Source organism: Ruditapes philippinarum, unplaced genomic scaffold (genome assembly GCF_026571515.1).
Source record: "Ruditapes philippinarum isolate M1 unplaced genomic scaffold, ASM2657151v2 ctg2150_1_1_1_1, whole genome shotgun sequence".
NCBI classification, from domain to species: domain Eukaryota; kingdom Metazoa; phylum Mollusca; class Bivalvia; order Venerida; family Veneridae; genus Ruditapes; species Ruditapes philippinarum.
The window spans coordinates 9,350-28,105 of NW_026865590.1; the positions used below are offsets into that span (position 1 = coordinate 9,350).

The following is an 18,756-nucleotide window of genomic DNA, read 5'->3' on the forward strand; positions in this document are numbered from 1 at the left end:
CCTTCAGGACTTTGGTAGGCAAACATGGGTTGTTGCTGCGAGGTGTTGCTTTATAGAGGTGAATTTATTGTGGAGTCTTTACTTTGAAAAAAAGTAATACTGATGGTGTAAAAAGGTAACATTATTTTAACCTTACACTTGAGAGTTGACTGCCCTGCAGAGTTTAAAGTGATTTTTCATCTTATAAAAAGCCTTTCTCTGATGGATAGTTTCCTAAAAAAAAAAACGTGCAGTTCTCCCCAAAAACATGCTCTAGAATGTTTACTTCCTTCACTTTCAAATATGTTGTAAAATTGCAATCACTGATCTTGAGCAATTATTCTGCTGCCTTTATAAAAGTATCATCATGGATTTTTCCCTTGTGTAAATTTTGCTTGTGAGTGAGGAGGCTATCCAGCTGACAGATTCTGGCAAAAGCAATCTCCCGTTGTCAGTACAAAAGTGTTTACATAAATGACAATTGCACAGTGTATTTGTAAGGAGCTGAAAGAGAAAAGTGTGTTTCTGGTATAACATTAAACATACTTCCAGATGATAGTGGAATATGATCAGAAAATTAGCAACATAAGGAAGTATCATAATATGTAAGAGAGCACAAAAGTTGGAGGATGACTGTTGTGACTCCTGGCTAGGTCCACTTCATTAGTTATAACAGAAGAAAATCTGAAAATTCTAACTTAACAGTCAAAAAATTCCACTGTACCTAAGAATTATGTCAGTCATGAGGAAGAAATTGGAATGTAAATAAAAAATAAAGTTTATCAATAAATCATTCCTTCGTGAAATTCTATGACAGTCAAGTCAGGACATTGAGGAAGAGTTAAGTAAAGAGGTAGAGTACTTGACTCCTAATCTGGATATCAACTAAAAACATTTAAAATATGCAAAAAATTTTCTAACGAAAAATTTCTTAAACATATAGTAAATAATATTGAAGACATTGAATTTAATGAAGGTCTGGATAAAAAAATCCAACAATGCACTCATTTATCAACATATGTCTGCAAAAGTGAAAGAAAACCAAACATACTGTAGTAAGAAAAGTTATTGCAGATAGGGACAAGGCTTGTTAATGGTGCAAAAAAAACAAAAATGAGAATAAAGATCATCAAGGCAAGGCAACATTCACAGAACACAGACCCGACACAATCCAGTCACACCAGCAGAGCACCCAGAAGGAAGCAAACTATAAATTTGGAGAGGACACAAAGGCTGTGGAAGGATATTGAGGGGAGGGAAATGTAATAAGTAATATGATAAGAAATAAAAACAGTCAATTCACATTCATTAGCTTATTAAGATGCCCAAAATAGTTTAATGTGAAAGCCATCACTAATATTCATTTTTTAAAAAAGAATTTCTGACTATTTGAAAGATAAAAATATTTAGTGTTGTTTAACCTATTTCTAAAAAACCAAATTAAATAGTGGTTTATACCCTAAATTCCTAAGAAAGACAACTCTGCAGAAAAGAAAATGAAGAAATCTGTTGGGAACGAATTGAAACAGGTAGTATGCTATAAAATCTCAAAATTGAATAAAATTATTAAAATACAATATCAAAGACATTATCTGATGAAATGGCATATCAAAAAACCAATTTCTTAGAATTGTCTTGTCGCGAAAATATGTGATACAAATATAGTGTAAGTTTACTCGGATAAATAATTCGGATAAATATTGACATAGTGATTTTTTTTGCACAATAAAGCTGTTTTTCAATTTATCATACATCTGTCATGGATTTGACAGATATCAAGGACTATAGTCATCACCTGTTCATGACTAATTTTTTGGTAATAACATACTGCAATAGAAATCAATTTATATTCAAATTAGAAAATTACAATTAAGGTTTATAACAGTCTACATCACTTGTTTTACATGATAACAAATTTCACATTAATTTCCAGGTAGCAGGTATTTCCATTGCTAATTCATCCTAGTTGTTCCTTTTTAGCTCGACTATAGGAAGTATATGGAGAGCTGTCGCAGTCCTACTCGCCCGGCGTCCATATTTCTCAAATTAAAATTTGGTGCAGTAGAATATTTTTCACTATGACTTTTTCATTTCTTAAGGTATCAACTTCAAACTAATAATGTTCTTTAATTATCATCAACAACATCTTATGTGACAAGGTTCATAACACAAGCACCAATATTTTCAGATTTATCCTCCCTTGAACTTGGGATTTTTAAATTATTTCTTACTGTTACTTCGTTATTTCTTAAGGAATCAACTTCATACTTCAAATATATGTTATTTTTTACTATAACTTCTTTAGTTTTAAAGGTATCTTCCTCAAACTTCAAATACATATTCCTTAACATTAACCACATCTTATGTGACAAGGTTCATAATGCTTAAAGCAATATTTTCAGATTTATCTCCCCTTGAACTTGAATTTTCTGTAAGAAATATTATAACTTCTTTACTTTTAAAGGTATCTACTTCAAACTTCAAATATATATTTCTTTTCATTACACACATGTTGTGTGACAAGGTTCATAACTCTAGCGTGACTATTTCCAGAATTATTCCCCCTTGAACTTAGAATTTATGTTAACAAATGCTATATTTTTACTATAACTTCTTTTCATATGGATAAGAGTTATAAAATGCAAGCTCCTGTATTCCCATAATTATCTCCATTTAATTTTTGAACTTGGAATTCATTTGTAAATTGATTTTTTAGTATGGTATCTACTCTAGGTTAAGATAAATGATTGTTGTTCTTTGTCATTACTCACATCATGAATGACAATGTTCATAATCTAGCATCTTTTTTCAAGAGTAATTTCTTCTTTGAACTTATAATTTTACTTTAAAGACTTCAAATTCTTTTTGCTCTTATCATTTTTGTTTTTGAAGGAATTGACTTCAGATTTCAAATGGCTGTCTTTTCCATTAAGGCATAGAAATGTCTGTTTAACATTGACAGGATCATATGCATATAATGTTGTGCAAAAATATATAACATTTGAGTGCTTTCTTGAAACTGATACAGAAATATATTTATATCATAATTGATTTTTCTTTTGAACAAGAGCTGTCACAGAATACAGCGAAGCTTGACTAATTAAATACTGGACATAGAAAGAAGACAAAAGCCATTCTCAAACACAAAATAAGTTAGATAATAAATATTCGGTTCAAATTGTGTGTGTGCCTGAAACTATCAACATTTTCTAAATGTTATTATTTTTGTAAAAGGTAGAATAGTAATTAGGCTTGAATAGGTAACTACAGCTATATAACATTAACTTGATTTCAAACGAAAAAGGAAGATGATAACAATATTTACCCTGACATTAATTATAATGTAATTTTTAGCTCAAATTCAATTGTATATTTAGTACACATAATAGCATTGGCATCAGAGTGTGTTCACATTTTCGTTGAAGTTTTTGTGCATTAAAATATTTCGTACTATAATTTCTTTCTTTATATAGGGATTTACTTCAACTATTCGTTCCTTTTCATCACCCACAGCATATGTGACAAGATTCATAATTCTAGCACCCATATTTCCAAAATTATCTCCCCTCTTAAGAGTTTTGTCTTTCATTACTGTAATAAGTCAAGCATCCTTTGGCAGCTCTTCAAGGTCAAAACACTGACCAAGCCTTGAAGGTGTATATAACTAATATAGATTAACATATAATTACCCCCCCCCCCCCCTTTGAAAACTGGGAAAATCCTGCATAGTCCTTGTGTAAAATATCAAGCACTGAGAGCAGTCAAGCAGGCTGTCTGTCTAGCTCTTATTTATTTTTTTTTCCAGTTGAAATGACACACCTAATGGGAAATCAAATAAAGGGATCATCTATGGATAAAGATAAGACAGTTAAACCAGCAGCTGTTTCAGTAAAACCAGAAGTTGGTAGCAAACATTTGACAGGTTCCCTCAAACTTACTGAACATACTCCTGACCCTCATGCTAGTGACCATACCTCTTGCAAAGAAACTGATAAAGGAAATAAAGAACTTCAAGATACAAATCAAGGGAAATCTAAAGACAAATCAGTTGCTACTTTATCAATTAATGGTGATGAAGGTCAGAAAAAAATAGGATTGCCTTCTGGGGATGATGGATATAAAAATGAAAAGTTTCAGTCTGAAACATTTACAGATAAAGAGACCAAAAATCAAGACAATGAATGTGTGACTTTGAAAGGTGTGTCTAGTCCAAAGACTGTTCATGATGACCATGTAGAAACAGAATTAAGGTCTTTAGAAGAGAAAAGAGTACTAAAGCCAAGGCAAATATGCAAAAATGGTGAGATTTTGAATGGTAAATCAGAAACAAGTAAAAGAACAGCAGCTGGCTTAGAAGAAAGCAGTAAATCAAGTACTGTTGCTTTAAAAGTAGATGACAAGGAAGGAAAAGTTGACACAGATAAATTTACCCAGCATGTTAATAAGGTACATTCAATAGAGTCAGTCCATAATATTCCTTGTGAATATGATAACATAATACCTCGAGCAGTTGAACTTGAAAGTGTTGAAAATTTGAAGCTATTGATTGAGAGACTAAAACCTGAAGAAGTTAATTTGAGTGATAAACTTACAAGTATAACAAAGATAATTAGAGGGCAATCTGAGCATTCGGAGCTATTTATAGCAACATTGGTCAGACACGGGTTCACTCAGAAATTTGAAAGTTACCTTAATGTGAATGGTATCAGTGCAGTTTCAGACATAGAATCTTCCAAGTGTGACCATGGTAAAAAATACTGGCCGACTGTTAAACGTTTTCTCATGTTGCTTTGGATAGCCTGCGATCAAAGTGTGAACTTTTGTCAGCATACCCTTACCTCAGATATATTGCAAACATTACAAACTGATCTTAAAAGATTATGCCGTATGAAATACACTGATTCTGAAATTGAAACTTTCACCGTTAAAGCTATTCTTGGGATACTGCATAACATTTGCCGCCATGTCCCAAACGGAAAATGGAAACTGAGAAATGACGGTTTGGTATCAGTGGTGAGACTGTACCTCGATAGCGAAATTCCTATGGTCAGGTTGAAGTCCCTTGTGATATTGTCATACATTCTAAGCGAAGCAGAAAACGAAATGATTAATTCGGAGGATGACAATTTTATGTTTATTTTCAAAGTTTTAGGAGATGCCCTCCATTCAGTCAATCATAAGTCCAGTAAATATGGAATGGGTGTAGTAGAGGTCATGAAAGGTCTAAACAATCTTGCAATTAATGATGAAAATAAAATTCGTATTGTCAGGAATGGAGGTCTGCCATTGTTTCAGGAAATTTTAGAGGGAGGTAGTCTTGATGAAGTTAAGGTGACCATAACAACACTGTGGAGCTTGGCATTCCACCACTACAACAAAGTCAAGATGAGGGAAATGCCAAAGATTATGTCAAGTATGTACTTCCAATAATTATTTTAAATTGATTGATTTAAATGCCAAAAGTTGATTTAATTGCCTAAAATAGTAATTTATTTCTTATTATCTACTTGTATTAGACCTGTAGAGAGAGATATTAAAATTAAAAAGAACATGATTCTGTATACAATATCCAATGGTCATTATATATTATGATTTTTTAAATATAAGGGAGGTAAATTTGTAGGGAAATAAAAATAAAATGTAAAAAGTTATTTCCCTTTTCATTGTGACAATATCTGCAACACATGAACTTTATCAATGATGAAGGCTTTTTATACTAAAAAACCCCAAAAAACTTTGAATATTCGAGGAAAGAAAGTACAAGTATACTAAACATTAGGGTTGTGACCTTGCAGTTAAGGTGTCTTTCTCTTTAAACCTATAACCTGCTGGAACCAAAAGAGCGCATTAGTGCATTCTGACTAGCCTCAGTAGCCTGTTTACTGTCAGGTTTGATTCCTGGGTAACACCCTTTGGATTTTTCAGAGACACTTTCAGTGTTTCCTACCTTACTAGAGGTGCATTGGTAAGAAATCCAGGTTATCCTCGCATGTATCAGTGCTCTACACTGGGCATGTAAAAGAACCAAAAGGTCTATTCAATAAGTGCTAGGGACTGGTTCTGGGATTCCCTTGTAACTCATAGCTTTCTCTGAAGTGACTAGTCAATAGTCATGTCTACATCCCCGCGAGGGGTTTGACATTAATGGAAGAACGATAGATAAAACTCGGTTTCACCTGAGCACGGTAAAATTTGAGTGGTTCACCATATGACATGAAAATATGTTTGCAAAGTGACTGCCAGTATCAATGTAATGAAAAGTGAACAGAAATTTATTTAACTTTATTTCTAACCTATTTACAATAAAATAGAAAACAACTAAAGTGTATTGACCTTGTTATATAATAATGTTATGTAATATGTTGTATTAACAGAGTTATATGAGTTCTAATATCTTGTATTTACAGAGTTATATGAGTTCCAATATCTTGTATTTGCAGAGTTATATGAGTTCCAATATCTTGTATTTGCAGAGTTATATGAGTTCCAATATATTGTATTTGCAGAGATATATGAGTTCCAATATCTTGTATTTGCAGAGTTATATTAGTTCCAATATCTTGTATTTACAGAGTTATATGAGTTCAGTGTCTTGTATTTGCAGAGTTATATGAGTTCCAAATGAGTTCCAGTGTCTTGTATTTGCAGTTTTATGAGTTCCAATATCCTGTATTTACAGAGTTATATGAGTTCCAATATCTTGTATCGCAGAGTTATATGAGTTCTAATATCTTGTATTTGCAGAATTATATGATTTCCAATATCTTGTATTTGCAGGGTTATATGAGTTCCAATATCTTGTATTTCTAGAGTTATACGAGTTCTAATATCTTGTATTTGCAGAGTTATATGAGTTCCAGCACTGCAGAGATGAAGAGATATGCCATGCAGCAAGAGGGACATTCTGGGAACTTGAGAATATATCCAAGTCATCTATAGGATCCTCTGTTTCTTCATCATTATCAGCAGGTTCATATATACAATATATATCTTTACCACTTATTGTCAGCAGGTTCATATATACAATATATAACTTAACCACTTACTGTCATCAAGTTCATATATACAATGTAGAACTTAACCACTTAGTGTCAGCAGGTTCATATATACAATATACAACTTTACCACTTATTGTCAGCAGGTTCATATATACAATATATAACTTTAGCACTTATTATCAGTAGGTTCATATATGCAATATTTAACTTAACCACTTATTGTCAGCAGGTTCATATATTCAATATATAGCTTAAACACTTATTGTGTGCAGGTTCATATATACAATACATGTATATAATTTAATTAACCACTTATTGTTGCCAGGCTCATATATACAAGATATAGCTTAACCACTTACTGTCATCATGTTCATATATACAATATATAACTTAACCACTTATTGTCTGCAGGTTTTAGAAGAAATAAAAAAATATTGTTTAAACCAAAAGTAAAAACTTACAAAAAATAAAAAGAAATAAAAAATATATGATAGCATGTTTAAAGCTCAATGGGCCTTTAAATAAATGAATGATGATAAGAATGATTGTAAATATGTTTGTAGATAAGGATCCAAGCCAGCCTCACATAATGATAAGTTACCAGTGGGACTCCCAGGCTGTTATGATGAAGGTCAAGGACAGGTTAAGGCAGGCAGGATATAAAGTCTGGATGGATATAGAACACATGAGTGAGTTATTTCATGTACCATACATGTATGGAAATATTCTTTCAAAATATGTTTACAACATAGTATAATCTTATAATATGGCACATTTGTTACATCATTTTTCATTGGATAATGGTGATGGTTATATAGTTTTATATAAATGGCTGCTGTCAAGTTGTGGAGAAATCTCACTTTTTTTCTCTAAAAAAAAGGAAGTTTGGTGTATTGTAAATTTGGTATAAAGATTCTTAACAGGTTATATGGCAGTGTTTAAATGATTGTTTGCAATATAACCCTATCCTAGTGGCTAGAGTTATATTACAAACAATCGTTTTTATATGGGGTCATATAACTGGTCAAAATTCTTAATACAGTCTACTCCACTTATAACGAGATCAGTTTTAACAAGGTACCGCTTACAACGTACATTCTACTGTGTCCTGGCCTTTTTCCTTCTATTTTCCTTTCATTTTTTATCGTTTATAACGAGATCGGTTTTAGCGAGATATTGGTTACAACGTACATAATTTCGCCGTCCCATGCGTATTTTTCAGAATTTTAACGAGGTCACTTCATTTGCACTTATTCTGCATCAGTCCCGACAATCTCGTTGTATCCGGAGTGCACTGTATTAACTAAATAATATAAACTTTACAGAACCTGTGAGAGACAAAGATTTGTATTGTAACTGAGAAGCGTTGCTCTATAGTATTTCAATATATTTTGAAAATTACTTAGCTGTTGTTTTAAAGAGGTTTTTGCTTTGCAGAGGTTTCACTGTGTTAACTTTATTGTTTATGATAATGACAAAGCTACATATATGCCTCCATTGAAGGGCCATACCAGCCTCCTCTCCTGTCTTACCAGATTTTATCTCACTGACTGCATAATTTTAGTATTTTGATGTTAATATCTCGTATACTGATGAAAATCGTACAAAAATAAAATTGTTGGAAAAAGTCGGACCATCGCAGTGTATGAATTTAGAAGCAGTAATTGAAGGGAAAGGCTACTAAATGCAGTATAATAAACAAGCAAAATGTTTTAATCTAGACTTGTCATGCCCTGAGTTTTCATGTATAGATGGTTATTTCTGAAGTTCTAGAACTGAAATGTTAATATTGAGTTTTGAAATATATTGAGTATGCTCAGATTGCAAATTCTTGAGAAAATTCATTAGCACAATATTATATATTACTATACAGAAAATAATAAAATGTTAATGAACTTTTCCTATCCTATATTCAACCATTCCTCTTGCAATCATAATAGGAATGCCTGCCATAGTAATGATTATATTGAAACATTTTAGCATAAATTTTTAATATATTTCTCCAAATGTCTAAGGATATTAACATGTAACATTTATGATATTATGACATAAAAGGAAAGTGAAATACCAGTCCAGGTCATATATAGTGTCATTGATCTTCTAATTGAGAATGATTCCTCGATCATTGCACTGTTATTTGTTCATGCATGGACAACAATTTTTGCATACAAATGTAACAACTTTTACGAATCTTTATAAATCAGTATGCCTCCAGAAAAATTGCTAATTTTCATGAAAAATTTTGAAAATGTATTTTTGGAAGTATTATGTTGTGAAGTGAACAAAAACAGTAATCTACACATATAACTGTCTGATGCGTTTTCCACTCGCCCATACATGTACCATCAGCTCCAATCAATTTTAACCAAGCCCCTCTATTGATTTGATAAGAAGTCTTATGTTAGCATCCAATTTTTTCCTCATACAATACACCTCTTTTACGACTCATTTCCAATCTAGCCAAAGTTTACATGATTTTAACTTCAGCTGGGTCAACTTTAGAAGCTATGGCTCTAGCTGTCGAGAAAGCTGCAGTTGTGTTAGTATGCATGTCACAGAAATACAAGGACAGCCCAAACTGTAGAACAGGTATTTGTTTACATATTTACTGTTGAGTTAGTAAATACAAATTTGGCCCTAAATATAGGACAGGTTCTTATTTAGACATATTCTGTTATGTTTTTATAGTATGCATGTTACAAAAATACAAGAACAGCCCTTAATGAAAGACAGGTTCTTGTTTTGACATTTACTATTGTGTTAGTACAAATGTATACATGTCTTAGAAATAGAATAGCCCTAATTGTAGGACAGATTCTTATAAAGACATTTACTGTTGTGTTAATAATAAATATACATGTCAAAGAAATACAAGGACAGCCCTAACAGGTTCTTACTTTGTTAGTGGGCATATCATAGAAATACAAGTTTGTTGACGGCTGCTCTATCTTTCACATCTTTAAATTTACATGCATGATTCTACAAGAGTTTGATATTGGAACATGTTCTCTATATACAGTACAGGTAAAATCATTACAAAATATACAAATAATGATTCAGTGAAAGTTACAGATAAGGGGAATGTGACCAGGCTTACAATAAATATAATGTTTGTGTTGTAAACAAATTAATACAAAATGTCACCAGCGTCTTTCCTTCTGAAAATACTCATCTGAGTGTTCTTTGTCCGCGAATTATGTCACGGTATACCATACCAGGCCTAGGAAACATTCACCCTTTCACTCCACTCTCCACAGAATTGTCCAGGAGTCTGCCATTCTGATCTTTCTAGTGATTTTTTAGCTCGACTATTCGAAGAATATGAGAGCTATTGTAGTCGCCCCGGCGTCGGCGTCAGCGTCCGCGTCGGCGTCTGCGTTGGTTAAAGTTTTTTGTAAAGTCATATATCTCAATTATTACTTGAGATATTCAATTGAAACTTACAATACTTATTTATAGTAACAAGCTACATCAGATTGACAAGTTGGGTAACTCTGCCTACAATATTGACAGAATTATGCCCCTTTTTAACTTAGAAATTTTGGTTAAAGTTTTTTTAAAGTCAAATATCTCAATTATTACTCGAGATATTCAATTGAAACTTACAATACTTATTTATAGTAACAAGCTACATCAGATTGACAAGTTGGATAACTCTGCCTACAATATTGATAGAATTATGCCCCTTTTTAACTTAGAAATTTTGGTTAAAGTTTTTTGTAAAGTCAAATATCTCAATTATTACTTGAGATATTCAATTGAAACTTACAATACTTATTTATAGAAACAATGTACATCAGATTGACAAGTTGGATAACTCTGCCTACAATATTGACAGAATTATGCCCCTTTTTAACTTAGAAATTTTGGTTAAAGTTTTTTGTAAAGTCAAATATCTCAATTATTACTTGAGATATTCAATTGAAACTTACAATACTTATTTATAGTAACAAGCTACATCAGATTGACAAGTCGGATAACTCTGCCTACAATATTGACAGAATTATGCCCCTTTTTAACTTAGAAATTTTGGTTAAAGTTTTTTGTAAAGTCAAATATCTCAATTATTGCTTGAGATATTCAATTGAAATTTAAAATACTTTTAGTAACAATGTACATCAGTTTGCAAAATTGCATAACTCTGCCTGCAATATTTGCAGAATTATTTGCCCCTTTGAAACTTAGAAATTTTGGTTAAAGGTCTTCAAATATATTTACTTGAAACTTTACACATGCACTTAGGGTCATAATTGGAGGGTCATAATTGTATGTCACTGACCAAGTTCCATAACTCTATCTTGCATTAAGGCTGATTCATATCCCCTTTTCTACTTAGTCTCTTGGTTAATGTTTACATGCAAGTTTTACATATCTCAATAACTATTAAAGATATTTATTTAAAACTTCACATATGCATTTAGGGTCATAATTGTAGGTCACTGACAAAGATCCATAATTCTATCTTGCATTTAGGCTGATTTTTCTCCCCTTTTTCAACTTAGAAATTCATGGTAAAGTTTTGCTTGTAAGCTGTTACCTCAATAACTACCTAAGGTTTTGTGCCTTTTTGGGACAATTTTATGCATTCATAATAATAAAGCAGTTATTTACTTGATAAAACATCTTAATAACAAGCCTTTGTACCTTTTCTGTCAAATTTTGATTCATAGGTAATTAGTATTATTATACTCAATAAAACACCCTCGTGACATTACCTTCCGAATAGTCAAGCCAATACTGTATAATTAGACTCTCTCTAAGGCCTATAACATGAATTTATAAAAAAAAAATTAGCCTTTTTGTGAACTTAAAAAATTTAACATTATCAAGGCTCTTTTACTATCAAGCACTTAGAATAGTCGAGCGTGCTGTCCTACCGACAGCTCTTGTTTATTGTATTAATTTAGAAATCACACTATCTGATCTTAGTACAACATGAGTATGTACAGTAAATTAATATATTTATCAGTTGGAAAGTATTTTTATGCCCCCGCCATGTAATGGCCGGGCATATAGTGTTACCCTGTTCCGTCCTTCCGTCCTTCCGTCCTTCCGTCATTCCGTCCTTCTGTCATTCTGTCATTCTGTCATCATCAGTTTCCGTTCATTATCTTAGTAACGGTTGCACACATTCAACTCAAATTTGACATATGGATATGTCATGAGAAAATACAGGTCAAGTTCGAATTTGGTCATGGTTCGATGATTTTTGGCAGAGTTATGCCCCTTTTACTTTAAAATAATATGAAATTTTCAGTTTCCGTTCATTATCTCCCCAACGGTACAACACATTCAACTCAAACTTAACATATGAATATGTCATGAGAAAATACAGGTCAAGTTTGAATTTGGTCATGGTTCGATGATTTTTGGCAGAGTTATGCCCCTTTTACTTTGAAAATAATATGAAATTTTCAGTTTCTGTTTATTATCTCCCCAACGGTACAACACATTCAACTCAAACTTGACATATGGATACGTCAACGGAATGTGCAGGTCAAGTTCAATTTGGTCATGGTTCAATGATTTTTGGCAGAGTTATGCCCCTTTCACTTTGAAAATAATATGAAATTTTCAGTTTCTGTTTATTATCTCCCCAACGGTACAACACATTCAACTCAAATTTGACATATGGATATGTTTTTGGAATGTCCAAGCCAAGTTCGAATTTGGTCATGGTTCAATGATTTGTGGCAGAGTAATGCCCCTTTCACTTTGAAAATAATATGCAATTTACAGTTTCTGTTCATTATCTACCCAACAGTGTTACATACTCAACTCAAATTTGACATATAGATATGTCAAAGGAATGGGCAGGTCAAGTTGGAATTTGGTCATGGTTTGATGATTTTTTGGCAGAGTTATGTCCCTTTCACTTTGAAAATAATATAGATACATCTTAGGAATAAGCAGTTTAAGTTTGAATTTGGTCGTGGTTCAATGATTTTGGACAAACTTATCTTTCCTGAATGTTGGAAAAATTTTGAAACACATACTTTTGTGGAAATGTATGTAGCCATTATTTTGGCTACAAATATGCAATATGCTATTTTCAAAAGGTAAAGACTGAATAATTTCAGTGCCTTGAACATTGTATGAAAATGGTTTAAAAATTGAAAAGTTTTAAGGGCTTTGAACTTAAAATAAAAAAAATAATTTGTGCAAACAAATTTGGAACTAAATATTATAACATCTGAAATTTTGGCTGCATGCGGGGGCATCCGTGGCATGATGACACATTTCTAGTTTTTTTATGGAACACAGGTTAGCACATAAATTTAACAAAATCAGGAAAAGTGAAACTAATAATTACTGTGTATATTGATTTATAGGAAATGCCCAATGTCCCAGATAAGTTAAATGAAATAGTATATGCAAGACCTATGGCATCATTCAGTTAGTTGGTCAGAATTGAATATGTGAGCCCGATGCAGACATCAAACATGCAGGACAGCTCTCAAACTGTTTATACCTTCGATCCCTCTGGAGCCCGTTTGCTATTAACATCACTAAAAGTCCGGTTATTATCCCACTTTCTTCTTTGCGCTATCCTGACTGTGACCTTGTATTCGTCATCTTAATATGGCGTTTGCCAGCAAGTCGATTTATTTCCCATTGGTTACGTAATATAATGATTCCCTCCCATCAATTTGCTAATTATGCCCTACTTAAAAATTGAGATACATGTATTTAATATTTTAAACAGAAAATATTTATCAGTTAGATGTATTAAATGAAATAATACAAAATGTATTTATAAATTTGTATGTACTATTTCCAGAGGCAGAGTATGTGTATAGATTAAGAAAAGACTTTGTACCGTTGCGCCTTCAGAGGGAATATATACCTGATGGTTGGCTAGGAATCCTTGTTGGAACACGGTTATACTTTGACATATATTCCGAGGACCAGCTGGATGTCCAGGTTCCAAGACTGGTTAAAGAGTTACGTGATAGAGGAAAAATTAGTCCAACACTAGATCAGCCTGATCATTCTAGATGTAAGTTTGACTAAATTCAACAAAATTAGTTGCCATGGAGATTAATACATTGTACATTACCTGCAGTCTTTTTGTAATTCCGAATTTCTGTAAAGCTGACTATATCATATGATAATTCATTATAATGCATCTAATATATGCTGACTTTCTGTAATTCTGATTTATAAATATTTATGTATATTATTTTTGAATGACTAACCCAGTGCCACAGATTTGGAGCTACATTTGTATATATTTGTGATTTGAAATATTTCAACATGAAAAGAAGGGATTTGAAAAATTTCACCGAAATTTGTGTACCATTTGATTTTGGTCTGAACTAATATCTTGTGCCCAAATTTTTGCATCATTCCCTCCCCAAAAACAAATTGATTTTTTATTAATTAACAATATGATTTTTAATAAGCTATTAGTATTCCATCTCAGTCTTGTTTTATTTTTCTGGTCTTTTTTGATAATTTAGTTTAATCTAATACCTTTAGTGTTGAGGATTAAACTGAAGTATGGAGGCTTGAGAGATGTCTCATTGTTCAATTTATAATGTTATTATTATTACATTATTATTTCATTTTAAAGTGCCAATAGTGCCACAAAGGATGACATCGAGGGAGGCTGTTCCGATACTTCACCACCCAGCAAGTCCTACTGTCTCGAGTTGGACTCCTATTGATGTTAAACATTGGCTTACATCTATTGGTCTCTGTGACTTTGTACAGAAGTAAGACAATTTTTTTTTATTTATCTAGCTTATGTAATGAAATGAAAAATAATGTTATATTTGTTTTTATTGAAGAAAACAACAAACAGTGATGAGAAAAATACTTATGTCAATACCATAGAATATATTAAAATCATTTCACGATCATGAAGAGTATACACTGTTGTTATATATTTTTTCTGTATTTCCAGTTTTGATGATATTGATGGGCTTCTAATTCTGGAATTACAGAAGATTCAGGAGTCTGCACCGGAATATTTTCACACCATTCTACGCAACGATTTCAGCCTTACAGTAACAGAAGCCCTCAAATTGTCCAGACATCTCAGGCAGTTATCTTAACATATGTCTGGTGTTTTTGTATACTTCAACATAGGTTGTGTTAAGAAAAAGGTCTATATGTTCTAAAGCCACTCATTCATTTTGCTGACGATTTGAACAATTTCCTGCAAAAAATTGATAATATGTAGGTAAGGGATTAGTTACATCAAAGCATATTTTTATGCTCTTAGAGAGTTTTTGTTAGACAATTTAGATGCCAATTTGTTCTTTCCTTCCTGTCTTTAATACTGCTTCCCTCCATTCAGTTCTTCCACCCTCACATATGAATGCTTATATTGTTATGAAAACAATAAAGGTTATGTTAAGGTTATATTTATAATTCTAAGAATGGCAGTAAATTTTTTAAAAAAATTAAAAGAACAATGGAGAGATAAATAGGATAATCAGTGTATCATCTGTTTGTGTGGAAGTCAGTCCCTCACATTTGCTGACCATTTCTCATGACACCTTCATTTATTGACTTAAATACAGTTATAAAGTAAATGTGTTGGTAACTTCGAACAGTCAATTGAACTCAATGTTTTAGTTGGGTTTTAGATTGATTGGACCAAGGTTAAAATTACTCAGACTCAACAGATATTGTATAAATTTTCCTGACAGTAATGGCTTTGTTCAGAAGGACATTGTGGAGCATCCTCTTGTGTTATGGATGCTTTTAATGTAAAGTGTTCTGGCTTCAAGGTTATAAAACTTTTTCTTAGATCTGTTTCGATTCTCAAGATTTTTATTGGTCATTGCCTATCCTGAGTGTCAAAGTTTCTGACCAATGAAATTCTTGAGATCTGAGTTTAAGAGAAGAACTTTTCTTTATAGCGTCCACCCTAATTTTTTGGCTATATGATTATCTTTGTTTATTCCGTTTAATATTTGTGTACGGGTTGATCCTTGATGTAAAATAGAGAATTTATATGAAACTTATTGAAATATGAATAATATTGGACTAGCGTATATAATTCTGAGGACTGACAGTAGAGACAGGTCAATTTCATGAATTCAGAGACTTATTTCCTGACTTGGCAAAGTACCCAACATATAAGGGATGGGCAGGGTTGAGCCTGTCAGTCCTCAGCATTATATACACTAGTATGTATATATTTCAATAAATGTCATATAACTTTCCTATTGGAGTACATGTATATACATGCTCAGAACTAACAGGAGAGATTTAGAGACCGCCAAGTCAGGTTAGCAGTAGACTCACTAAAGTTTCAAAAAACAATTTCAATATGCAGTGTCTATAAGTATTTATCATACCCAACTATAACTAGAAATACATGAGATATATGTCACAATACTATAAAGTATACAGTATGTAAAAATATCTATCTTATCAAATGATTGTTTGTTTCTGCTACATGTATAAAAATAGCACAAATTTACACTCTTTTCAGCTCACCTGTCACAAAGTGACATGGTGAGCTTTTGTGATCGTCCACCCATCGTCTGTCTGTCCATAAAGTTTTACTTTACATGAAATTCTTTTCATAAACCGCTAAGCCAATTTCATGCAAACTTCACAGGAATGTTCCTTTGGTGGTCACCTTTAAAAATTGTTCAAAGAATTTAAGTCCATGCAAAACTCTTGTTGCCATGGCAACCAAAAGAAGAAAAAAAAACTTAAAATATCTCTTTTAAGAAATGTAAAGAGCTAGAGATTAGATATTTGGCATGAAACATCTTCTAGTGAGTGTCTACCAAGTTTGTTAAAAAAAGCCCTTGGATCAAAATTGGTCCCGTGCCAAGGGATGGTCATTGATTTTCCTTACATGTATAGAGACAAACTAAAAAATCTTTTCTTAAAAAACCCAAATACCTAGAGCATAGATATAAAGCATGAAACATCTTCAAATGGGTGTCTACCAAGTTGTTCAAATAAAAGCCCCAGGGTCAAATTGACCCTGCCCAAATTACAAAAATGTAACAAGTATTCTGACTCAGGTGAGTGATTTGGCCATCTTGTTAGTTATTGTGAAACAACAGATGTGTTGGTAGATAAAATAGCATCTGCAAATGCTGTATTATTAGTTATAGGCTTATTATGATACTTTTTGAAATTACACTCACTTGACCAGCCAACAGTACGTAAAATGGTTGCTAGGGGCAACCTCAATTTGTTTACAATTGATACACCTGATGATCTACAGCTATGAGGTCCGAAAATAGTGCATCTTTCATAACTACTTTCCTATTGTATCTTTTTTTACCTTTCTATTTTGCCTACAGAGCAGTGTCTGTATTTCTTAGATTCTTTGTATCATTGAGATGAAGTTTGAGCAGGCTTGTTATACATAATCCTTTGTATGTGTATTCTTTAAACATAAAGTTTTTATTTGTTTGGGTCGTCAGTAGCGAAATTTCAGACTCTAATGCTGTTAATTGCAATTGCCGAAAGCAGTCCGCATTTTTGAAGCGGTTACTTCCCTTTATATTTACTCTAACGCCGAAAAATCTAGGGGGAGATCAATGCGTAAAGATGGTCAAATGACAGGCGCATTAATTTTCAAGCAAAATAATTCCCGAATGGTCGAAGATTTCTAATATTTTTTATTCTTTATAGATAAACATGCTTATAGTAAGCTCCATGATTATTTACATCTGTGTTAAACAACAGTTAGCGTCGCTACAAGCCCTAATTTAGAATAATATGGTTTTCTTCAGGCCGTTAACATATAAATTCACCGTGACCGAGGGGTTTGCCCGCTCGCTTAGGAAGCCAGAGGTCTGGAGTTCAAATCCCAGTTACGGCAACTCATTTTTTTTTTTCAAATTGTTTAAGTCAAGTAAACATTGGATTGAATATCAGTGTTGCAATTAGTCTTATAGCCAATTTACTACAATTAAAACGCTGGAAAGCATTGGTGGCACTATACAAAAACAAATTGGTTAATAATCTCACAACCTTCACCTTTCTGACATTCTGAGACCCAAACAAATTCGGCGCCTTCTGTGCTTTGATTTAAATAGATTGTTTCAAAAGATCACCAAATTTTATTTTTACATGATGTATAGAAAACTCTATGTTCTTTATATCTATGCAATGCAAAGATTGTAATCTTTGTCCTGATAGAAGGCGCAACAACATAACAACAGTTAATGTCAGCTGTTTCAAATTATTTACACTAGCAGAAGCAATATAACCAAGTAACTTTGAAGCATCCACATACCTAGGCAGAAAATAAACACAACTCCACAAGGAAATGTTGACCAGCATTTTCTCCTGACAAAATACATGAACTTATACTGAACTAGCTGTACACAAAGCACTGTAACAAAGTCCTTTCTTATAAAGCATTGACAGAAATTCAAAAATATTATTTACATTTGGTAAAATGGGATTAATGTCCTTTTCCACACAAAACACATTCATTTCTGGGAATAACTCCTATATTGCTAGATTGTTGTATTTCTCCACGAATACCGCATCATCTGATAGTCCATGATCTTTAAGCCAGAGATACGGAACACAGTTATATGAAGTTTTTTTACTGGTTGCCGGGTAATGTTAGTAGATCTTCCTGTACAGACATGTTAATGTCATTGGGAACCACACTTGCGTTGGCCATACAGGTGCAACCAAAACAGATTCCGCTTCTTCTTGTTGTATTTTCTGTAGAGCTTGACTGATACAAGCAAAAGGAAGAAATGATAAGTTCAAATTATGAGCCAATGATTGTAAAAATGCATCTACAGCTATTGTATTAGGGTCTTCCCTCCACGAA

At 32.6% G+C, this 18,756-nt stretch overlaps 1 protein-coding gene across 1 annotated transcript; it reads left to right on the top strand.

Annotated features, from left to right (window-relative positions):
• The first annotated feature begins 1,429 nt into the window (after positions 1-1,429).
• On the top strand, positions 1,430-16,267 carry LOC132729638 (uncharacterized). Its single transcript, XM_060715444.1, has 8 exons — positions 1,430-1,508; positions 3,785-5,392; positions 6,823-6,948; positions 7,541-7,666; positions 9,465-9,566; positions 13,759-13,977; positions 14,554-14,695; positions 14,887-16,267. Exons 2-8 carry the CDS (start codon positions 3,790-3,792, stop codon positions 15,035-15,037), a joined length of 2,469 nt encoding a protein of 822 aa, XP_060571427.1. The 5' UTR covers positions 1,430-1,508; positions 3,785-3,789; the 3' UTR covers positions 15,038-16,267.
• Positions 16,268-18,756: the final 2,489 nt, after the last annotated feature.